This window comes from Miniopterus natalensis, chromosome 4 (assembly GCF_054644295.1).
Source record: "Miniopterus natalensis isolate mMinNat1 chromosome 4, mMinNat1.hap1, whole genome shotgun sequence".
NCBI lineage: Eukaryota > Metazoa > Chordata > Mammalia > Chiroptera > Miniopteridae > Miniopterus > Miniopterus natalensis.
The window spans coordinates 66,472,849-66,493,588 of NC_142084.1; the positions used below are offsets into that span (position 1 = coordinate 66,472,849).

The 20,740-nt window shown below is 40.4% G+C and overlaps 2 protein-coding genes across 2 annotated transcripts; both read left to right on the forward strand.

The window, feature by feature from the left end:
- Positions 1-5,312: 5,312 nt before the first annotated feature.
- LOC107525724 (olfactory receptor 7G1-like) lies at positions 5,313-6,314 on the forward strand. Its single transcript, XM_016197959.2, has one exon. It carries the CDS (start codon positions 5,313-5,315, stop codon positions 6,312-6,314), a length of 1,002 nt encoding a protein of 333 aa, XP_016053445.2.
- An 11,637-nt stretch (positions 6,315-17,951) lies between these two features.
- On the forward strand, positions 17,952-18,890 carry LOC107525725 (olfactory receptor 7G2-like). The gene has a single exon (XM_016197960.2). It carries the CDS (start codon positions 17,952-17,954, stop codon positions 18,888-18,890), a length of 939 nt encoding a protein of 312 aa, XP_016053446.2.
- Positions 18,891-20,740: the final 1,850 nt, after the last annotated feature.

The following is a 20,740-nucleotide window of genomic DNA, read 5'->3' on the forward strand; positions in this document are numbered from 1 at the left end:
ATACCTGGGGTGGAATTGCTGGATAATACGGTAGTTCTATTTTTAATTTTGTGAGAAAATGCTCTCCTGTTTTCCATAGTAGTTGTACAAGTTTACATTCCCACCACCGTGGTTAAGGGTTGCCTTTTCTCCACATCTTCACCAGCACTGCTGTCCCAGTTTTTGTCAATTATCACCCCAACAGATATGAGGTGGTATCTCATTGTGGTGTTGATTTGCATTTTCCTGATAATGAGTGACTCTGAGAACTTTTGTGGTAACTGTTGGCCACTTTTTGTCTTCATTTAAAAACTGTCTCTCCAACTCCTTTGACCTCTTAATCAGATTATTTGTATTTCGCTAAAGAGTTGTTTGAGTTTCTTATATAGTATGCACATTAAGCCTTTATTAAATAAGTACTTTGCCAAAATGTTCTCATATTCCAGAAATTGCCTTTATATTTTGTTGACTACTTCCTTTCAAGAGCACAGGTTTCTTAGTTTGCTATAGTCCCACCTGTTCCTTTTTGCTTTGTTGTCTTTCCTTTGGTGTCAAATCCAAGAAACCATTGCCAAAACCAATATCAAGGAGTTTACCTACCCCGTATGTGTTCTTCTAGAGGTTCACAGTTTTAGTTCTTACATTAAGTCTTCAAACCATTCTGAGTTGACTTTTGTGAATGTTATAAGTCTGGGGTTTACCTTCTTTCTTCAGTTCTCATTACCTGAAAGAGTAATTTTCCACTTGCTATTGACACAAATCAATTAAGCCACCGGGCTCCAGCTTACCTATCATGTAATGTTTCAGTTCTATTTATGCTACATGGAAAACTTTATGTCTTTGAGCCAACTATGTCTTTATATATTTGCCCAGCATTTATATGTTTGAAGTTTATTGGACTTAAGATGTTGAAAAGTGATATTAAAATTCCATTGTGTCATGTCATGTCATGTCATAAGTTTATTTTCAAATAATATATTTTAGAATATAGCCTAAGAAAGCTCATGTCAAAGATTTGAAATATAGACTAGATTGCTGAACACATGAAAATACTGAAATCCTTAAAGAAAAGAAGTAAATAATAACATGGAGCATTATCCACATTTATTAAATTATGGATGACACATAATGAAATCTACGGTTACGAACAAAATTGCATACTATTGCCATTTCCTGCCATTGTGTTTTATCACAACACAATTGAAAATGAAGAACCAAGAAGACTTGAATTGGGGTGGTGAACACACAATACACTGTACAGATGATAAGTTGTGGATCTGTGCACCTGAAACCTGTATAATTTTGTTAACCAGTGTCACCCCAATAAATTCAATAAAATGGAAAAAACAAGAAAGACCATCCAATAAATAAGAATACAAGGAGCCATAATTCAATCCAAAGTCCATCAAAGTGAAGAAAAATGTACACTGAATCTATTGTGTGAAAACTGCAAACTATGTTTATGAAAGCTCAAAAGGAAGTATGAAATCTGTCTGTATTGATCAGTCACAATTGGTCACAGAACCTACATCAGATTCTGCTGTGTAAAATATACACAAAAGCAATTGAGGAACAGGAAACAGTCAATGATTTTAAAGATAAAATACCCCTAAATGTTTCCTTTTACGATAACTATATTTATAAATATATTAGTATGCCCAATACACAATCTATGTTTTCACACTTCAAATTGGAATCAGACTTCCTGATATCATTAATTAGAGAAAGATGTCTTTGTAACTTTTTAAAAAGTGTAGAATTTATTAGCTAAGGACTGTGTGTACATGTGCCCAAGATATGTGACATGGAGGTGAGCACGAATAGGTGGAGAGAACAGGGTGGTGAGCACCTCGCCCAACAGAGTAAAGGATGAGACATCATGAATTTCTCTTTTACTGTACTGGTCCTGAAGGATTCGCAAGGCTCAGAGGTCAGAATATTTGTCTAACAAAGACTAAAAATATTTGTCTAATGAAGACCTTTGGATATTGATCCCCAGGGATACAGAGACTAGAAAGTCAGCCACAGCCTCACTCCACCACCATCGCCTAGTCAGTTAGCAGCACACCTGAGCCTCCTTCAGACATGATCCTTCTTAACCGGGAGCCCATTGCTCCCTGTGGACAAAGCTCCCATCTTAAATATCCAGGGGGCATGTTGAGCATCGATCTGCAATGAAGCCATTCAGGTAACTTAAAATCCCATAGTTAATGTTTTGGAAATGAGGGCAGATGACTTACTACAATTTCACCCAGGGAAAGCATTGAGGAGAGTATATGCTTAATACAATCAGAGCCAAGTGTCCCAGGGACTCTGCCTGTTTCCTGCTGGCAATGTCCCATGCATGTTTGTCCCAATACTCATCCAGTTCTCAATCTGCTCTTCCCCCAACTGCCTCAAATGACAGAACTGGCTTTTCTCCTGAGCAGATCTGCCCCTCCCCAAACACGATGACTGCTGCACAACTTTCTGACACTTATACCTGAATTCTGTGGCGGTTGTGGGGAATGGGTTTGTTCAGCTTGTCCTTTGATTTCCATTCCTAGTTTAGGATACACCCATACAGAAGAGTGTTTGTATTATCTGTAGCTGGGCTGTGGAAACCCAGGGGGGCAAGTGGAAGCACAGAGACATTCAGTCAGCTGCCTTCCTGCTACACCTCTCTCTCTTTATAAAATACCAAGTATTTTATATAAGAACAGCACACATAGTATAATAAATTAAAAAATGCATGACCATTGCTTAACTGATTCCAGAATTAACAAATGTTGACATTCTGCTATATCAGCTTCAGATTTTGTTATAAAGTAAAAACATAATATGCATACAGCAGGCATCCCTTTATGTCCCTTCTTTTCTGTTCTTTCCTTCCATCCACAGGCCCTCTTGAAGGTGATGTTCCCCTATGTGTGTTATGTCAAATGGTCTCCATAAACATACAAGGGATAAAGGGCATGGACCTTAATGCTATCAGCGAGGGAATAGAGAAAGAGACTGAAGTAACAGTATAGTCTGGTACTACCTGCAAATTAAAATTAATAAAGTGGGACAAATACATCAACATTAGTCAATAAAAAATTACATAAGCATGCCCATTGTAAAGGATGTGTATTGCATATCTCCGTTTATTTAATCTTCTTAAATGTAAAAGAATGCAATTATTTATGGAACAATAATACTAATTATAGTAAAACTTGCAGGGGAATAATGTATATGAAGTGAGAGTGGTGGCTCCCCAGGGAAGGGAAAGAGGCAAGGCTGTGCAAATTCATGACGTGGGGGTTGCACGTACGCCTGTGTTATTTATTGCAATAAACCCATCTGCAATGAAGATCATGATGTGTGTGAATTTTATGCTGTTGAATGGTGTGTACATAGGATTTTGTTGTTCATAAATAAGCTATAATTTTAAAAATGGGTGTAGAGTTCTTTTTATCATAGGTTATCACCTGAGAATGTTCAATGGATATTTCCAATATGCGCAGCTGTACACTTTGAGTCATACACAATCTTTTCCCATGTAGGTTTTCGTTATTTAATTGATTCAATATCCATCCATTTTATTCTTTAACTCATTTCTATTAATACATATTTCATCATATGTTTATGCCAAATGACTATCGCTATCCCTAACGTTTACTTCACTCCTCCTCTACACAATAAAGATTATAGGCTGGAGTTTCCTCTCAGAAACGCAGACTGAAAGTTGCAGTTTTCACACTAAGGGTGTTCTCCGTTTCTATTGTCTTTCCTCAGTTATCCACCCATTGCTGCCTTCTGAGGAATAAAATATGCCAGGTGCTATGGTTCATGGACAGAAAGACCACACACACAAAACAGGAGGTGTCAGCACCAGGGCCCCAGGGACTGTGCTGTGCTGGCTGCTCCCCCCCGCCTGTCCCTCATCATTGCAGCAGCCCCGGGGGGCCATGAGACCTCCCCTTAGACAAATGAGGGCCCAAGGCTGCCCACACAGCCCAACGACTTTCTCCATCCACAAAGCAAGCACTGGTTTGCTTTAAATTTGACGTGTTTGAGTCTAAAGAGTACACGAAATAATAAGGGCTGTCATGGGCACTTCTGTCTTCCCCAGGAGAGGGAAGACCACTGCTTTAGAGACAAACCTGTTCGAATGCCTGATTATTTTATGTTTCTTAAAAATCTGCATTATCTTGTAAGTCTCTATCTTCAAGAACCAAAATAATTGTTGGTATCTTTGTCTGTTTTATGAAGAGCCTATGCATTTCACTCTTTGTCCTATTTGGCTGTTTTTATTTTTCTAAATGGTATGCCACTTGTCAGCTTAGGGGAAGAAGGCCCTCTGGATGAGATAGGCAATGTCATCAGCACGGTTGTGCAGCTTCTCTTGGAATATATTGATACTGTAGATGAGTAGCGTATCCATGGGGGACTCATTAACTTTAGGCTTATAGGCAACATTTAAGAATCTAACCTCAGGTGCAGAACATGTGCTTGGATGGATGCCACTACCTGATGCACACTACATGGCTAGAAGTGGGCATACCACTTGGGGGGACTGAGGCATTCCTCAAAATGAACATCTTAACATTTCAAAGGGAAATTATGAAATCCATTGGTTCAGGAATTCTAATCCTCTGTTATCAAGAGGCATCACCAATGCTTCCTCAGTCAACTCAGCATCAGGCAACATGTACTCAGCGTTGTCATTTCCACCCACTGTATACTGCGTGTCCATGACAGAACCTCACCTTTACTAAGTGTCCCTGTGGATAACAGAGTGACAGTGAGATCTAACTCATCAGTAATTGGACAAGCCCTTCAGGTGATTCTGAGCCTGTCAAAGTTTGGGAACCACACTCTGCAAAAGAGATTGAATAACTCCATTCTCACCTTTCGGCTTGTTGGAAGGCAAAGGAATATTTCAGAAGGAAATGCTATGTCTTTGTTTCACTCTGAGCACCTGACCCAAGGTTAGAAATAGAGCTGGTGATCAATAAATATTTGGGCCACTAAAGGGCATGAAGGGAAGAGGAAGAGTGAGAGATGATGGTGGCAGGAGAAATCAGCAGATGGAAAGAACTGAATAACCCTTGGGTTCACCATATAAACAGAGGTTTTATTCTTTTTGGTTAAGCGCTGGTTCTCAAACTTTAGCACAAATGAAATGTATCTGGAGGGCTTCATAAAATATAGGTTGCTGGTCACTCCCAGAGTTTATCGCAGTAAGTCTAGAGTGGTACCAAGAATTTCCATTTCTACCAAGTTCCCATTAGGTGCTGCTGTTACATGCCTGGGGACCATTCATTTTATTTTATTTTTACCCCTTCTGTTCCTTCAGGTTCATCAACAACATGTTACCTAGAAACCAAACAGATGTTTCAGAATTCCTGCTGCTGGGATTGACAGATGACCCAGAGCTGCAGTCCCTCCTCTTCTACCTGTTCCTGTCCATCTACCTGGTCACAGTTCTGGGAAACCTGCTCATCACACTGGCCGTCATCTCTGACTCTCACCTGCACACCCCCATGTACTTCTTCCTCTCCAACCTGTCCTTTACTGACATCTGTATGAGCACAGTCACCATCCCAAAGATGCTGGTGAACATCCAAACACAGAATCAGAGCATCCCTTTTATAGGCTGCCTCGCCCAGATTGGCTTGGTCTTGGTCTGGGGCATATTTGAGAATTTTCTCCTGGCAGCAATGGCCTATGACCGCTATGTGGCCATTTGTCACCCCTTGAGGTACACAGTTATCATGAATGTCCATCTCTGTGTTCTGCTCACTGTACTCTCACTGTTCCTTAGTACAATGGCTGCCCTGCTCCACAGCCTGATGGTGTTGCGGCTGTCCTTCTGCAAGGATCTGGAAATCCCTCACTTCTTCTGTGAGCTTGCTCAGGTCCTCAAGCTTGCATGTTCTGATACCCTCATCAATAACCTTCTCATATATTTTGTTATAAGCCTATTTGTTGGTATTCCCCTGTGTGGAGTCATTTTCTCTTATAGTCAAATTGTCTCCTGTGTTTTGAGAATACCATCTGCAGGGGGGAAGCTTAAAGTTTTTTCTACTTGTGGGTCTCACCTCTCAGTAGTCTCCTTGTTCTACGGAACTGGTTTGGGTGTGTACATTAGTTTTGCGATCTCTGACTCATCCAGGAAGACTGCAGTGGCTTCAATGATGTACGCTGTGTTTCCTCAAATGATGAACCCCTTTATCTACAGCCTGAGGAACAGGGACATGAAACGAGCTTTGATGAAACTCACTGGCAGGATACGTTCTTTTCTGATTTTGTGCCATTTACTTATGGCTAGGGTTTCTAGAATGAGGGAAAGTGCTAGAAATCCTGGTTGAGCCCCAATGCTTCATTCTTCAGTGACCAAATCTTTAAAATCTCTAGACAATATAATGACCAAGTTAACTTTAACTTGGGGTTGAAACCTTACTTTAGTCTTTGTCTAACTCTATTATGTTTGACACAATCTCAATTCTCTAAACTCAGTATCTTTGCTCAAGGTCTATAGATGCTGAGCATGAGGCAAGGGTTCTAGTTTTAGAGATTTTGGGGGGATTACTTTCACAAGGTGAGAATTTGCAGATAGTGGATGGCCAGGGAAAATATTGGAGCAATGAAATTTGCATAATTAAATTATGTGAGGGTTTGAGAAGATTGTAAGGTATCTGAACTTAAGTGAGGAAGACATCAGTTCTAATAATAAAAGAATCTTTCACTCTATAGTGCCCAAACAATAAAGAGAGTTAGCCTTCATGAGAAGGATTTTACAGATCAGAAATGCATAGGAACATGGTTGTAGGGACTCATTCAATCCCCCAGGTGTTGTCTTGTCCTGGACTGGTTCTCCTCAGAATCACCAGGTGGTGGTGCCAGATGGAGACATCGTAAGTGGACGTGATTGCCTGGGAAAGAACACTTGACTGTTCTTCTTGGAGTCAGATAATTACAGATTTTCCATGAAGTCAACCAGAAGATATCTCTGTATTGGGTGAAATAGTGGCCCTCAAAAATATTCCCACTTTCTACTTTTCCTTATTCATTAAAATTACATGATATATGGGTAAATGTTACTTAGAGCATAGGTATTTGGAGAGGATGACTTTCTCCCAAATTATAAGTGTAGGCCCTTACTATAATTACATGTCTGCTTATAAGATAGACTGAACAAAAATGACAGAGAAAAAGAGAAGGTAATGTAACCATGGCAACGGAAATTGAACTGATGCAGCCAGTATTTTATTTCCAATACTTGATCGATTTTTCCTGGGTTTTTTGAGATATAGTTGTGTATAACATACAAGATTCGGTATATAATGTGTTGATTTTATACATTTATATATTGTGAAATGAGTATCACCACAGCATTAGCTAAAACCTCCATCCTGTCACCTAATTACCATTTCTTTTTGTGATGAGAACATTTAAGATCTACTCTCTTAGGAATATTCAAATATATAATACAGCCTTATTAGTTATAATCATCATGCTGTGCATTACATCCTCAGAACTTAATCTTATAACTGGAAGTCGTACCCTTTGACTAACATCTGCCCATTTCTCCTCCCTTCCATACCCTGGTAACCACCATTCTAGTCTATGTCTATGATTTGCATTTTTAGATTCCACATATAAATGATATTATACAGTCTGGCTTATTTCAGCTAGCATAATGCCTTCAAGTTTCATCCAAGTTGTGGCAAACAGCGGGGTTCCTTTTATCTTATAGCTGAATAATATTAAATTGCATATATATATATATATATCTCAAATCATTTTTATCCATTCATATGTTGATGGACATGGACACTTAAAGTTGTTTCTGTAACTTGGCTATTGTGACTAATGCTGCGATGAACATGGGTGATCTCTATGAGATCCCAGTTTCAATCCTCTTGGATATATACACATCAGTAGGATTGCTGGACCACATGGCACATTACCACAATGCCTCTCTGTCCTCAATTAAATTTTCATATAGATGAGGTTTTACTTGGTACTATTTTTATATCTGTCCCAGACCAAAGCATTTTAGTCACTATAGCTCCATATTATCTTAATACTTCATAAGGCAAATGCCTCACTTTGTTATTTGCCATCAAGTCGAATAATCTTTCTCTATTGCTCTTTTATATAAAGTTCAAAACCAGCTCCTCAAATACAATAAAATTCCAGGATTTGTCTTAAATCTAAAAATCTATTGGGGGGAAATTGACATCTCTATGATATTGTGTATATTTATTCAAAATTAAAATATTCTTTCCATTTTTTAGGTCTTCTTTTGTGTTTTTCAGTAAAATGTTATCAATTTTTCCACAATGTGCTTTCACATCTTTTCTTAGACCCCTTTCCAGGTATTTGTCTAACATTTTATTAAAAGTGTCCTTTAGAAATTACACTTTCTAAATAAATTTTGCTTTGTAAGGCCATGCAATTAGTATCTGTATAGTACCTTGATTCCAGCAACCACATTCTCTTGTTCTTTCTAATAAGTTCTCTCTAGTTTCTTTGCATTCTCAACCTACATGCTAATGTTATCTGTTAATGGCTGCATGTTTATTTCTTCTCAGCGACTCAAACTTGAACTATGTTGTTTGTATCGAAGCAGTGATAACATCTGTTATATATTGTTATTGATTTTTAAAAGAATATTTTGAGTGTTTGACCATTAACTGTTTCATTTACTTTAGGTTATTTCTGAAATACCCTTTTTGGAGTTTCGGTGGTTTCTTTTATTCTTACATCACTATTTTTATCATCATGGAAGGATGTTGCATTGTTTTTTCCACCTATTGAAAATAATCCTATGTTTAGATCTTTACTCTGTAAATGTGTCAAATCATATTCAAGATTCTAATGCCCACATTTATTCATTCATTCAACAAATATTGAGGGCACACTGTTGCCAAGCCCTGTGCTAGATGCTGATGATAAAACTGTGCCAAAAAGAGAAACCCCAGGACTCAGAGAGTGTGCATTTCTGAGAGGAGAAACAGGTGACAAATGAGAGAGATAAGTGTGAGACACTGTGATGTGACAGCCCTCACCTCTTTCATGAAAAAGCAGTTATCACCCCAGCTTCTAGGTGTGCTGCTGACAGACAGCCCATCATGGTCAGCCCCCTTTGTGTAAACCTCTCAGAAGAGACCCATTGCACCTGAGGTCACTCCCCCTTGCCAGGGCTGCATATAATGATTGATCAGTGCAGGTTTCTTGCATTTCTTTCTTTTTTTTTTTTTTTAATATGTCTTTATTGATTTCAGAGAGAGGAAAGGAGAAGAAGAGAGAGAGAAACATCAATGATGAGAGAGGGTCATTGATCAGCTGCCTGCTGCAAGCCCCCTACCAGGAAAGGAGCCTACAACCTGGGCATGTGCCCTGCCTGGGAATTGAACTGTGACCTCCTGGTTCAGGGGTCGATGTTCAACCACTGAACCACACCAGCTGGGCAAGATCTGAACTTTTTGCCCCAATTTAGAACAACTTTGCAGCAACAGTCTAGCTATAGAACTTCCTGCAGAGTCAGGGAAGTCTGACACTGGAGCTCCCTTACATTTCACTCTCTCTCTGCTCAGTCCTACAATCTTCCCTTTTTTTCCACAGGGACTATTCTGAGGAGAGCTCCCCAGTATAACCCTGCGTGCTTATCTCTGTCTACATGTCTACCTCCCAGTGGACTAACCATACCATACAAAAAATATCGGTTGAGAGGTGGTGATAGGGGCTATGGAGAATACACCTCTCCATGAGGGCAAGTATATGTAAAGGCGTTTCAGTTTTACAGGGGAGGGCAAGGAGAATCATTGAGAAATCAACATTTTAATTCAGGCTTTAAACAGGTGCGGGAATAAACAATGTGGTTACATGGAACAAAAATCAGCCTTGCATTTCTGAAGCAAAACTGAATTTGACGAATGCAGTATCCATTTAAATTCTTGGTTAGATTCGATTTTGTGAGACTTTGTTAACAATTTCGTAAGAGTAAGAGTACCTGTGGTTTTCCTTTCCTCTGCTAAACCTCTATACTGTAGGCGCCCAGGCTGTGCAGACCTGAGAACATGAGACGGAGGGTATTTCTTCCCTTATATTTTCTAAAATCAACCTTTAATCTTGAAGTTAACAATTCTTGAATGCTTGGAAGAACTTTTCTGTGAGTCTGTTCAGTTCGGGCTGTGTTTCCTAGAAAGTTATGCTATTAAGAAATTTAAGTAGCATGATGTTTCCCACGACCAGTTTCCTATCTGTTTTTAGGAGAAATACGTTCTGTTGCATTTGCACCTAATCAAAGCCAACACTTCCACTTCTGTTAGAACCAAAATACTTGCCTACTTTAGAATGTAGCTCTAGTAATTCTCTCAACTCTCCCTGTATCATAATTTCCCCTTTTCATTAATTCACTTTCAATAGCATTCAATACACTTCCATTGCCCAATCTTAAACAAATCAAATCCCTCTGGACCCTGCATCCTGCTCTGGCAACAGCCTCATTCATTTTTCTGCTCCTTCAATAGCTCTTGAAAAGTCACTAAGGTTCTCTCCCTAAAGTTCAAGGTTTAATGTTTCATCCTTCTGTTACTTAAATTGTCAGCCACTTTGGCTGGGTTTACCACTCAACTGAAACACTTTCTTCCTTGTCTTTCAGCATCATGTATTATCCTGGTTCACTCTGCTTCACCAGCTACTATTTCCATCTCCTTTGCCGCATCTTCCTCATGTCTCCAACCTCCAAACGCAGGAGGACCTCTAGCTCGGTCCCCAGTCCTCATCTCTGTCCTAGCAGCCTTCACCCCTGCACAATCGCATCAAAATTCATGGCTCTACCAGCCTCTACTTATAACCCCCACCCACAGCCCCTGGCAACCACTATTAATTGTATTTCCTATTAATACTATCAGTATAATACCTATTAATGTCCATATATTGTATTTTTGCTTTTGTGTATATAGGATAGTTTCCTAAGATTAGTATTATTGATTCAAAGGGTAATGACTATAAAATTATGTTAAATATTGCCAAAATCCTGTCCATTTTGTTGTACGATTTTGCCCTCCCACAACAAAATGTGACGTCTGTTTCCCCATGACCTCACTAACAGAGTTCATTGTCCAACTTTTAAAATATTTTGTCATTTTGTTGTGTAAGAAATTATGTCTCTGTGCAATTTTATTTTGCCCTGCTTTCCACCTTAATGGCCGCTGCATCCCGTTATCTGAGATTTGTCGCGTCCTGCCTCTCATCAGTCTTTCTGTTAGGTCATGGGACTTTTTATTCTCTGTTCTTAGTTCATCCATTAGATTGTGATGTAAGTTGAAAACATATTTGCCAGTTTTTAATTTTCCTTTTGCTTATGATGTTTTTCTTCATGTGTTTTATTTTCTATAGTCAAATTTATTAAAGTATTTTCTAATACATCTTGGAAAAAAGTCACTGTATTCTAAGCTGACGTTTGTGCGAGGAGTGAGAGAGGGGCCAGTTTCAGTCTTTAACCCTCATTACCCGGAAGGGTAAACCTCTGCTCACCCCTGAACATCAATCAGCACAGCCATCTGGCTCCAGCCATCTGCCGCTGTGCTTCAGTTCTTTTTGGAGAACATGGAAAGCTACTGTTCTTTTCAGCCCAGCTGTGTCTCCGTATCTTTTACCCGTGGGTTTGAAGGTTATGAGTGTCCAGATGAGGAATATTACAGGACGAAACAAGATGGCGGCGCCGGTGACAGCCGCACCGCCGCCTCCCGCAGCCCCGGCAAAACCACAACTAAAGTGCAGAACCACCGTCACTCAGCCTCCTGAAACCTGGCTGCACAGAAGCCCCACAACCAAGGAGCTGAAGGAGCATCGAGACCGGGAGGAGGGGCGGAGGCGAGGGCGGATCGGGGCTGAATCGCAGAGACGCGGCCACAACCCCCCCCCCATGCTGCGGTTTAAACCCAGGAGGGAGTCTCGGCGGTGGGGGTTTCCCAGAGGAGCGAGGGGTCCCAGCCCCATATCAGGCACCCAGCCCAGGGCTCCAGGGCCTGGAAGAGACGTCCCCACAACCTCAGGCTGTGAAACCATCAGGGACAGTCCCTGAGGGTCGCGGAGGCTGCGGGAGCCCCAGCAGCTCCTCTAAAGGGCCCGGCACGGACTCACTCGGACGCTCCCTCTGAGCCCAGCGCCGGGCAGCAGCTGAAAGGACCTGGGACACTCGGGGGGAACTAACCTGCCTGAGATCCGGGCGAGAGGCGGAGGGCGGCTTCCTCCCAGGCAGAGGGGCTGGCGGAGGCCATGGCTCCTGTGGCGAGTCCTCCCCGCACACAGCCGGCAGGCAGGCGCCATGTTTGAATCGCCAGCACCTGACTCTCACCTTTGGCCCCGCCCTGTGGTTCCCGGAGGCCCCGCCCCTCCCCACCTGCAGCTCATCCAGGCCATTTCCAGGGGCTTTTCTGTGCAAGTGGCCTCTCGAGCCTCATGCTTAGGACTTTCCTAAAATCTCTCAAACAAGCAGCAGCGGGCCCCATACGGCTTGATAAGCGGCCCCAGGCCTGGCACTAGCGGCAGCCTGCATTGGCTCATAGCTTGGCCTCTCCTGGACAACAACAAGCCCAGCACAAGTAGCAGCCACCTACGGTTTGCTGTGTAGCTCATGCTCGGTGGCCCTGAGCAAGGCACTGGCACAGGCTGACTTTGCACCTCCCGGGAGGCCCCAGAGACAGTGCACCTGGTGGTCAGACTCGACCATGCTGGATTACAACCCTACCACATCCACGAGTGACACATTCAAGGGGCACACTTGGTGAACATCAAAGCTCCACTGAAGTAAATCCTGCTCCATAGGGGTGTCTCCACCACAGCAGCTCTCTGGCTGTAGTTGCAGCTGGTCCTCACAGCTGATTGGTCTGGGGGTCAATTCCTCCCAGTGACTCCAACAGCATGTCACAGCTACAACAGGACAGTGCACACAGCCCACACAGGGGGGCACCTAGAAGGCCCAGCTCAAGTGACTGGGGAGGCTGAGCCACTGGACCCTACAGGTCACCTACTACACAAAGCCACTCTACAAATTCCAGGAGACATAGCAGCTCTACCTAATACATAGAAACAAACACCAGGAAGCAGTCAAAACGCGGAGGCAAAGAAACATGTCACAAAGGAAAGAAACATGTCACAAAGGAAAGAACAGAAGAAATCTCTAGAAGAGCAACTAAATGAAATAGATCCAAGAAAGCTAACAGATACAGAGTTCAGAATTTTGGTTATAAGGATGCTCAACCATATTAGTAAGAGTTTTACGAAAATGACTGAGAAAATCGATGACATAGTAAAGTACCAATTTGAAATGAAAGCTACACGAACTGAAATGAAGAATAATTTACAGGGAATCAACAGTAGAGTAGAGGACACTGAGAATCAAATCAGCAATTTGGAACATGAGGAAACAAAAAACACCCAACCAGAAGAGCAAAAAGAAAAAAGAATCCAGAAATATGGAGATAGCATAAGCAGCCTCTGGGACAACTTCAAGAGGCCCAACATTTGTATTATTCGGGTGCCAAAAGGAGAGGAAAGAGAGCAAGAAATTGAAAACCTATTTGAAAAAATAATTACAGAAAACTTCCCCTACCTGGGGAAAGAAATAGACTTACAAGTCCAGGAAGCACAGAGGGTCCCAAACAAGAGGAACCCACAGAGGCCCACAGCAAGGCACATCATCATTAAAATGCCAAAGGTTAAAGACAAAGAGAGAATCTTAAAAGCAGCAAGAGAAAAGCAATTAGTTACCTACAAGGGAGCACCCATACAACTGTCAGCTGATTTCTCAACAGAAACTTTGCAGGCCAGAAGGGAGTGGCAAGAAATATTCAAAGTGATGGAAAAGATGGAACTACACCAAGACTGCTCTACCCAGCAAAGCTATCATTTAGAACTGAAGGTCAGATAAAGAGCTTCTAAGACAAGGAAAAGCTAAAGGAGTTCATCACCACCAGACCAGCACTACATGAAAAGCTGAAGGGTCTTCTTTAAGAAGAAGCTAATGAACAAAAGAATCTGATGAACTAAATAGATCCAGAGACATTGACACATGCAACAGACGATCATATTTCAGAGGAAAGAGGGAAGGAGGGTGAAGGGTGGGAAGAGATTAATCAAAGAAGTTATATGCATATATGCATAACCCATGGACACAGACAGTAACAGGGTGAAGTCCTAGAGAGGGGGAGGGAGCAAGGTAGAGGGAGTTATATGGGGGGGGAAATGGAAGACCTGTAATACTTTCAACAATAAAGATAAATAAAATAAAAATAAAATAAAAGAATGATATTACAATGCCCTCTTGTCATAAATTTATTTTCAAGTACTATATCTTGGAAAAATAACCAATAAATTTATTTTTTAAAAAAAAAGAAAGAAAAATGCAGATTAAGAAGTTCATATTGAAAAGGTTAAAATGTAAATTGAGAAACACTTAAAAGTACTGAAGTCCTTAAAAAAGTGTTTTAAAATATTAACATGGGTCAAAAATTAGCCATCATTAATTTCTCTCTTCTATTGTCTTGGTCTTTAAGAATTCCCACTGCCCAAGGATCAGAATGACACTAAAAATGTTTGACTAATGAGGAGCTTTGGATATCAATCCCCAGAGATATAGAAACTTGAAAGGGCCAGCCTGTGACAACCTCATTCAAGACCTTTTACCTCATCTGGAAGCAGCACGCCTGAGTCTCCTCCCAGACATGATCCTTCTTCATCAGGAGCCCATTGTCACCCTTGGTCACTGCCCTTCCTGCGGACAGAGCTTCCATCTTAAATATCCAGGTGTCACGTCAAACATCATTCCACACTGATGGCAACCAGGTAATTAAAGCCCCTTAGTTAATGTCTTGCAATAAAAGCAAATGTTTTGTTACAATATCATCCAGAGAAGCAATGAGCAGAGGACATACATAAAATAATCAGAACTAAGTGTACCAGGGATTCCTCCCTGTCTTCTTGTGGACAAGGACCAGTTCTTGTGTATAATTGTACCTGCACTCCTCTAGTTTTCATTCTGCTTGTCTCCTAATTCTCCAAAAAAAAAAAAGCAGACTTCATTTTCTCCTGAGCAGAAATATGCCCCACCCCTAATACAGTGACTTCTGCGAAACTTTCTGACCTTTACCTGAATGCTTGTGGTGGTCATGGGGAATGGTGTGGGTGGATTTTTATTTTGTTTCCATTCCTGGCTTACGATACACCATGTACAGAAGAGCGTTTGTAATATCTCTGTAGCTGGGCTGTGAAAATGCAGGGGAGAAAGTGGGAACACAGAGATTCAGCCAGCCGCCTTCCTAGTATACTTTATCTCTTTAGAAAAGTAACAAATATTTTATATAAGAACAGCAGAAATAGTATAATAAAAATATACGACCACCTTCAACTCATTCCAGAATTGACAAATGTTGATATTTTGCTATTAAAGCTTTAGGTCTTTTTATAAAGCTTTAGGTTTTTATATATATAATGTCTCATGAGAAGCTTTGGATATTGATCCTCATATATGTAAAGTATGCAGAGGCTCCTCTTGTCATCACTCCTCTCCTGTTCTTCCCTTCCAAGGGACGACACTGTCTGGAATGTGACATATCCCCCAGGCAGCACTTTATATTCTGTCTTCATAAACACATATAGGATAAAAGGCATTAACCATAATACCTACCAATTAGGGAAGAGAGTAATACATTGTGATGTAATAATATAGTATAATACTCTCTGGTGAATAAAATTCATGTAGCAGGACTAAATATATCAACATAATAAAAAATAGATTACATAAGAACGCAGATTGTAAATGGCATGTACTGTCTGGCATCTTTTATACAAACCTTTAAAAATGCAATAGTGTGTAAAATGATAATACAGTGAAAGGAGCAGGGGAGTGACGTATATAAAGTTTATGTAGTGGGTCCCCTGGGAAAGGAAAGAAGCCAAGGTTGTGCAAATACATGATTTCGGGGCCTCACATGTACCTGTGTTATTTACTGCAATAAAAACACCTAGAATGAGGACAGTGAAGTATGGGAATTTGTTAATGTTGACCAGTGCGAAACCTAGCCCTTCGCTGTTACCTCTCCCTATTTTTTCATTTGAACAATCCAGAATATTACCAGAGAGTCTCCATACATATTTTACATTTTCTCATGCTATAATGTAGGCTTTGCCATCCAAAATTTTAATAGCTTTTTATTATTTGTGTTGATTTTTATAACTGATTCATTTTATTATTTAATTCATTTTAACTGCTATGCATTTCAGCATATGTCCATTCCAAATAAATATTAATATTATTAATGCTCCCTCTCACTCTTTTCCACATGATAAATGTTCCCAGCTAGAGGTTCAGCTCATAAATTCACTCCTAAAATGTGCAGTTATCATGCAAAGGATGAACTCTCTTTCCATTGTCTTTCCTCAACTTTCCCACCCCAATGCTTCCTTCCGAGGAAGAAAATTTTCCAGGTGCCATTGTCCGTGGACAAAAAGACCACACACACAATAAGAAATGTCAGTACATGAGTCCCTCATGCTGAGTGCAGTGCTGGCTGCCTTTCTTTCATTCATTACTCATCATTGCAATGTCTCTGTGTGGTTATTGTACAAATATGGGCACCAAGGTTTCTCATTCAGTTGAGCAATGTTTCCCACTTACAAAGCAAGTGCTGGTTTGGATGAAATTCAGAGTGTTTGAGGCTAAGTAATACAACAAATGGTAAAGGCCGTCATGGGCACTTCTGTCTTCCCCAGGAGAGGAAGGACCCCTGCTGTACAGAGGCAATCCTGTTAGGACACCTGATTACCTTATAAGTCACTTATAAATCTGCATTATCTTGTAAATCTCTGTCTTCGAGAACCAAAACTTGTTGCTATTTTTATGTTTTCATATGAGCGTATGGATTTCATTCCCACTCTGATTTAGCTGTTTGGGTTTTTTTGTTTTGTTTTTAAATGCTATGACACTTACTACCTAGGAGAAAAAGTCCTCTTAGGACGAGACAGAGAATGTCATCTCTATAGTTGTCCAGTTGCTCTGAGAATGCATCTCTAATGCAGACAAATAGTGTTTCCATGGAGGAAACTTATGAGCTTCATGTTTATATACAACATTTTTAAATACAAGCTCAGGTGCCAAGTGTATGCCTGAATGGATGCCACAACCTGTTACACATTACTTTATGGATGGAGGTGGATATACCTTGTAGATAAGTGAGAAGATTTGGGGCATTGTTTAAGATGAAAATATTAAAATTTTTAAAAGAAATGATGAAACCTGAGTGATGGTTTAGGAATGCTAATTTTCTGTTATCCAGAGGCATTAACAACGATGGTGCAGTCAACCCAACAGTCAGAAAATATGTATGTACTCAGACCTTGTCTCTTCCATCCAATTTATACTTTGTGTTCATAACTAAATTTCACTTACCTAAGTATCCTCACCAGTAACTGGGTCATAAAATACACTAACTCATCAGTGATTTGACAAGCCCTTCTGAGCATGTCAAAGTTTGGGGAACCATACTCTACAGAAGAGATTAAATAACTTCATTTTCATCTTTCTGATTGTCTGAAGGCAAAGGAATATTTCAGGAAGAGATGCTATGGATTGTTCTTTGTTTCAGTCCCAGTATTTGGCACAATATGTAAAACAGAGGTGGTGAGCAATAAAAATGTGGGTCAAAGTGTGAGTGAAAGGAAGAGGAGATGTAGGAGATGATAATGGAGAGAAAATTAGCAGAGGGAAAGAGTTTATATTCACATGGATCCACAATACACAAATTTTTTCCCTTTTTTTTAAGGACTGCTTTCTCATAGGTTGCTGGTCCTTACTGAAAAGCTTGTCAGCAGTAAGTGGGAGTGGTACCAAGAACTTGCATTTCTAACAATTTCCTAGGTGATGCTCCTGCTGCTCACCTAAGGACCACTTATTTTATTTTCACTCCATCTTTTCCATCAGATTCACCAACAGCATGGAGCCCAGAAATAAAACCAATATTTCAGAATTCTTTCTCTTGGGATTGACCAATGACCCAGAGCTGCAGTCCCTCCTCTTCTACTTGTTCCTGTCCATCTACCTGGCCACCATTCTGGGAAACCTGCTCATCATCCTGGCTGTCATCTCTGACCCCCACCTGCACACCCCTATGTACTTCTTTCTCTCCAATCTGTCTTTTAATGATATCTGTTTAAGCACAACCACAATCCCAAAGATGCTGGTGAACATCCAAGCACAGAATCAGAGCATCAGTTATCTAGGCTGCCTCACCCAGATCTGCTTCGTCATGGTGTTTGTTGGTTTGGAAAATTTCATCCTTGCAGCAATGGCCTATGACCGCTATGTGGCCATTTGTCACCCACTGAGATACACAGTTATCATGAATACCCATCTCTGTATTCTGGTGATTGTGCTCTCGCTGCTCATTAGCATTGGGAATGCCCTGCTCCACAGCCTGATGGTGTTGCGGCTGTCCTTTGGTAAGGATTTGGAAATCCCCCACTTTTTTTGTGAGCTTGCTCAGGTCATCAAGCTTGCATGTTCTGATACCCTCATCAATAACATCTTCATATATTCTATGGCTAGCCTCCTTGGTGGTATTCCTTTGTGTGGAATCATTTTCTCTTATACTCAAATTGTCTCCTCTGTTTTAAGAATACCATCTGCGGGGGGAAAGTATAAAGGTTTTCTGACCTGTGGGTCTCACCTCTCAGTGGTTTTGTTGTTCTACGTGACAGTTGTTGGGGTGTATATTACTTCCGAAATTACCGGCTCTTCTAGAAAGACTTCAGTGGCATCAGTGATGTACATTGTGATTCCTCAAATGTTGAACCCTTTTATCTACAGCCTGAGGAACAAGGACATGAAGGGAGCCTTGAAGAGTCTCATTGGTAGGATATCTTCTTTTTTATGACTGTGTCATCTACTTGGACCTTGGATTTTTAGGATGAATAATAGTGATAGAAATTGTGGGAGATCCAGAATGCCTGATTCTTCTGTCACCAAATTTTTCATAAATGATTAGATAATATAATGACCAAATACATTTTAACTTGGTGTTGAAACCTGACTTTTCAGTATTTCTATGTTGTTTGACAAATGATGTTAATTCTCAACTCAATCTTTTTTCTCAGGATCCATATAATCAAAACTTGAGGCAGTGGTTAAAGTTTTAGTAATATTTTTATAAATAAATCTCAGAAGAGGGAAAGGTGTAGAAGATGGAGAGTACAGAAAACGAATGGAAGCACAGCTGTGGCCACTTCTACAGACTGGTTTCCGCCTTTTCCCAAGGTAGGGCCGTGTCTATTGAAACCTAAAGTTAGGCCCACAGTGAAGCAAGGGAGCTCACCTTTCATACCCCAATCTAGCAATTATTGAGACCAGTCACTGGTAAACCATATCCCTTTGAGGCAACATCAGCATCCACTACACTCAGTTTCATTATCTATAAAGTTGGCATAATTATATCATCTCAGTAGTGTGAGATGATTGTGAGGTATTTGAACTTTATTGGTGAGAAAGACTTTGGTTCTAATAAGAAAAGAAATTCCTAAAAAATCTGTTATATGGTCAAACAATTAAGAGAGTTGTCTGTCAATTCAAGGACCTCAGAGGTAAGGACTTCAAGAACAGGAGAGTAGAAATCATCCATTCCTCCATTTGGTGACTTCATTCTAAGAATGGTTCTTCTCAGGTTCACAAGAGGGTGGCAGCAAATATAAGTGTCATACTTGGACATGATGCCCAGAGACAGAAAACTGTCCTTACCTGGGTCAAATGATAATAGATCTTTTGATGGAGTCAACAAAAGGACACCTGTAGTGGGTTATGTGTCAACCTTCAGCACAGTATGTCCATATCCCAACCCCCCGAATGTGTGATTATTCCCTTATTTGATAAGAGGATGAATGTTACTTATTTGGGGGAAAGGGTTCTTGCAGAGGATGCACTTATGCTGGCTTATCTGGGTGGCCCTAAGTATAATGTCATGTATTTTTATAAAACAGAAGTGGAGGAAACACAGGGAAAGGAGAAAGCAATGTGACCAGGGAGACATAATAGATAAATAGTATTTCATTTCCAGTATTTGATCATTTTTGCCTTACAAATCCATCATTTTCACTGGACTCTAATGTATCATTTAATCACTCCTTTATATTTCCCAATAACATATATTAAATAAATTTGCCCTAATACTGACCTTGTTAAAAGTTTAAATTTAATTAATGACTTCTCACTGATGTCAGCGATATGGCAGAATAGAGAGTTTGTGACCTCCCTACTCCCAGGAACACACTGAATATACAAGTACACACAAAACAATTCCTTTTGAGAGAAATCCAGAAGCTGGTTGAGTGACTTCTACACATTAGGGCACTGCAAAAATACCCACAATGAAATAGATATAAAAAGCTGAGACATATACCATAAAACCCATCCCTGGTATAACGCCTTACAACAGGAAGGAATCCCTAACTCAGTTTATCCATAAAACTAAAGTGTTTGAATCACACAGTTAGTGCTCTGGCTTTTATGGAAAACCTGAGAGACTGAGTCCCAAATCACTTAGCTCTGAGAGCCAACATGGCTTGGCATTTGTGAGTCCTCCATCACCATAAGCATTACAGGCCTACCTCAAAAAAACAAGAAAAATCTCAAATAAACAATCTAACTTTACACTTAAATAAACTTGCAAAAGAACAACATAGCCCAAAGTGACTAGAAAAAATAAAGATCAGAACAGAAATAAACGAAGCAGTA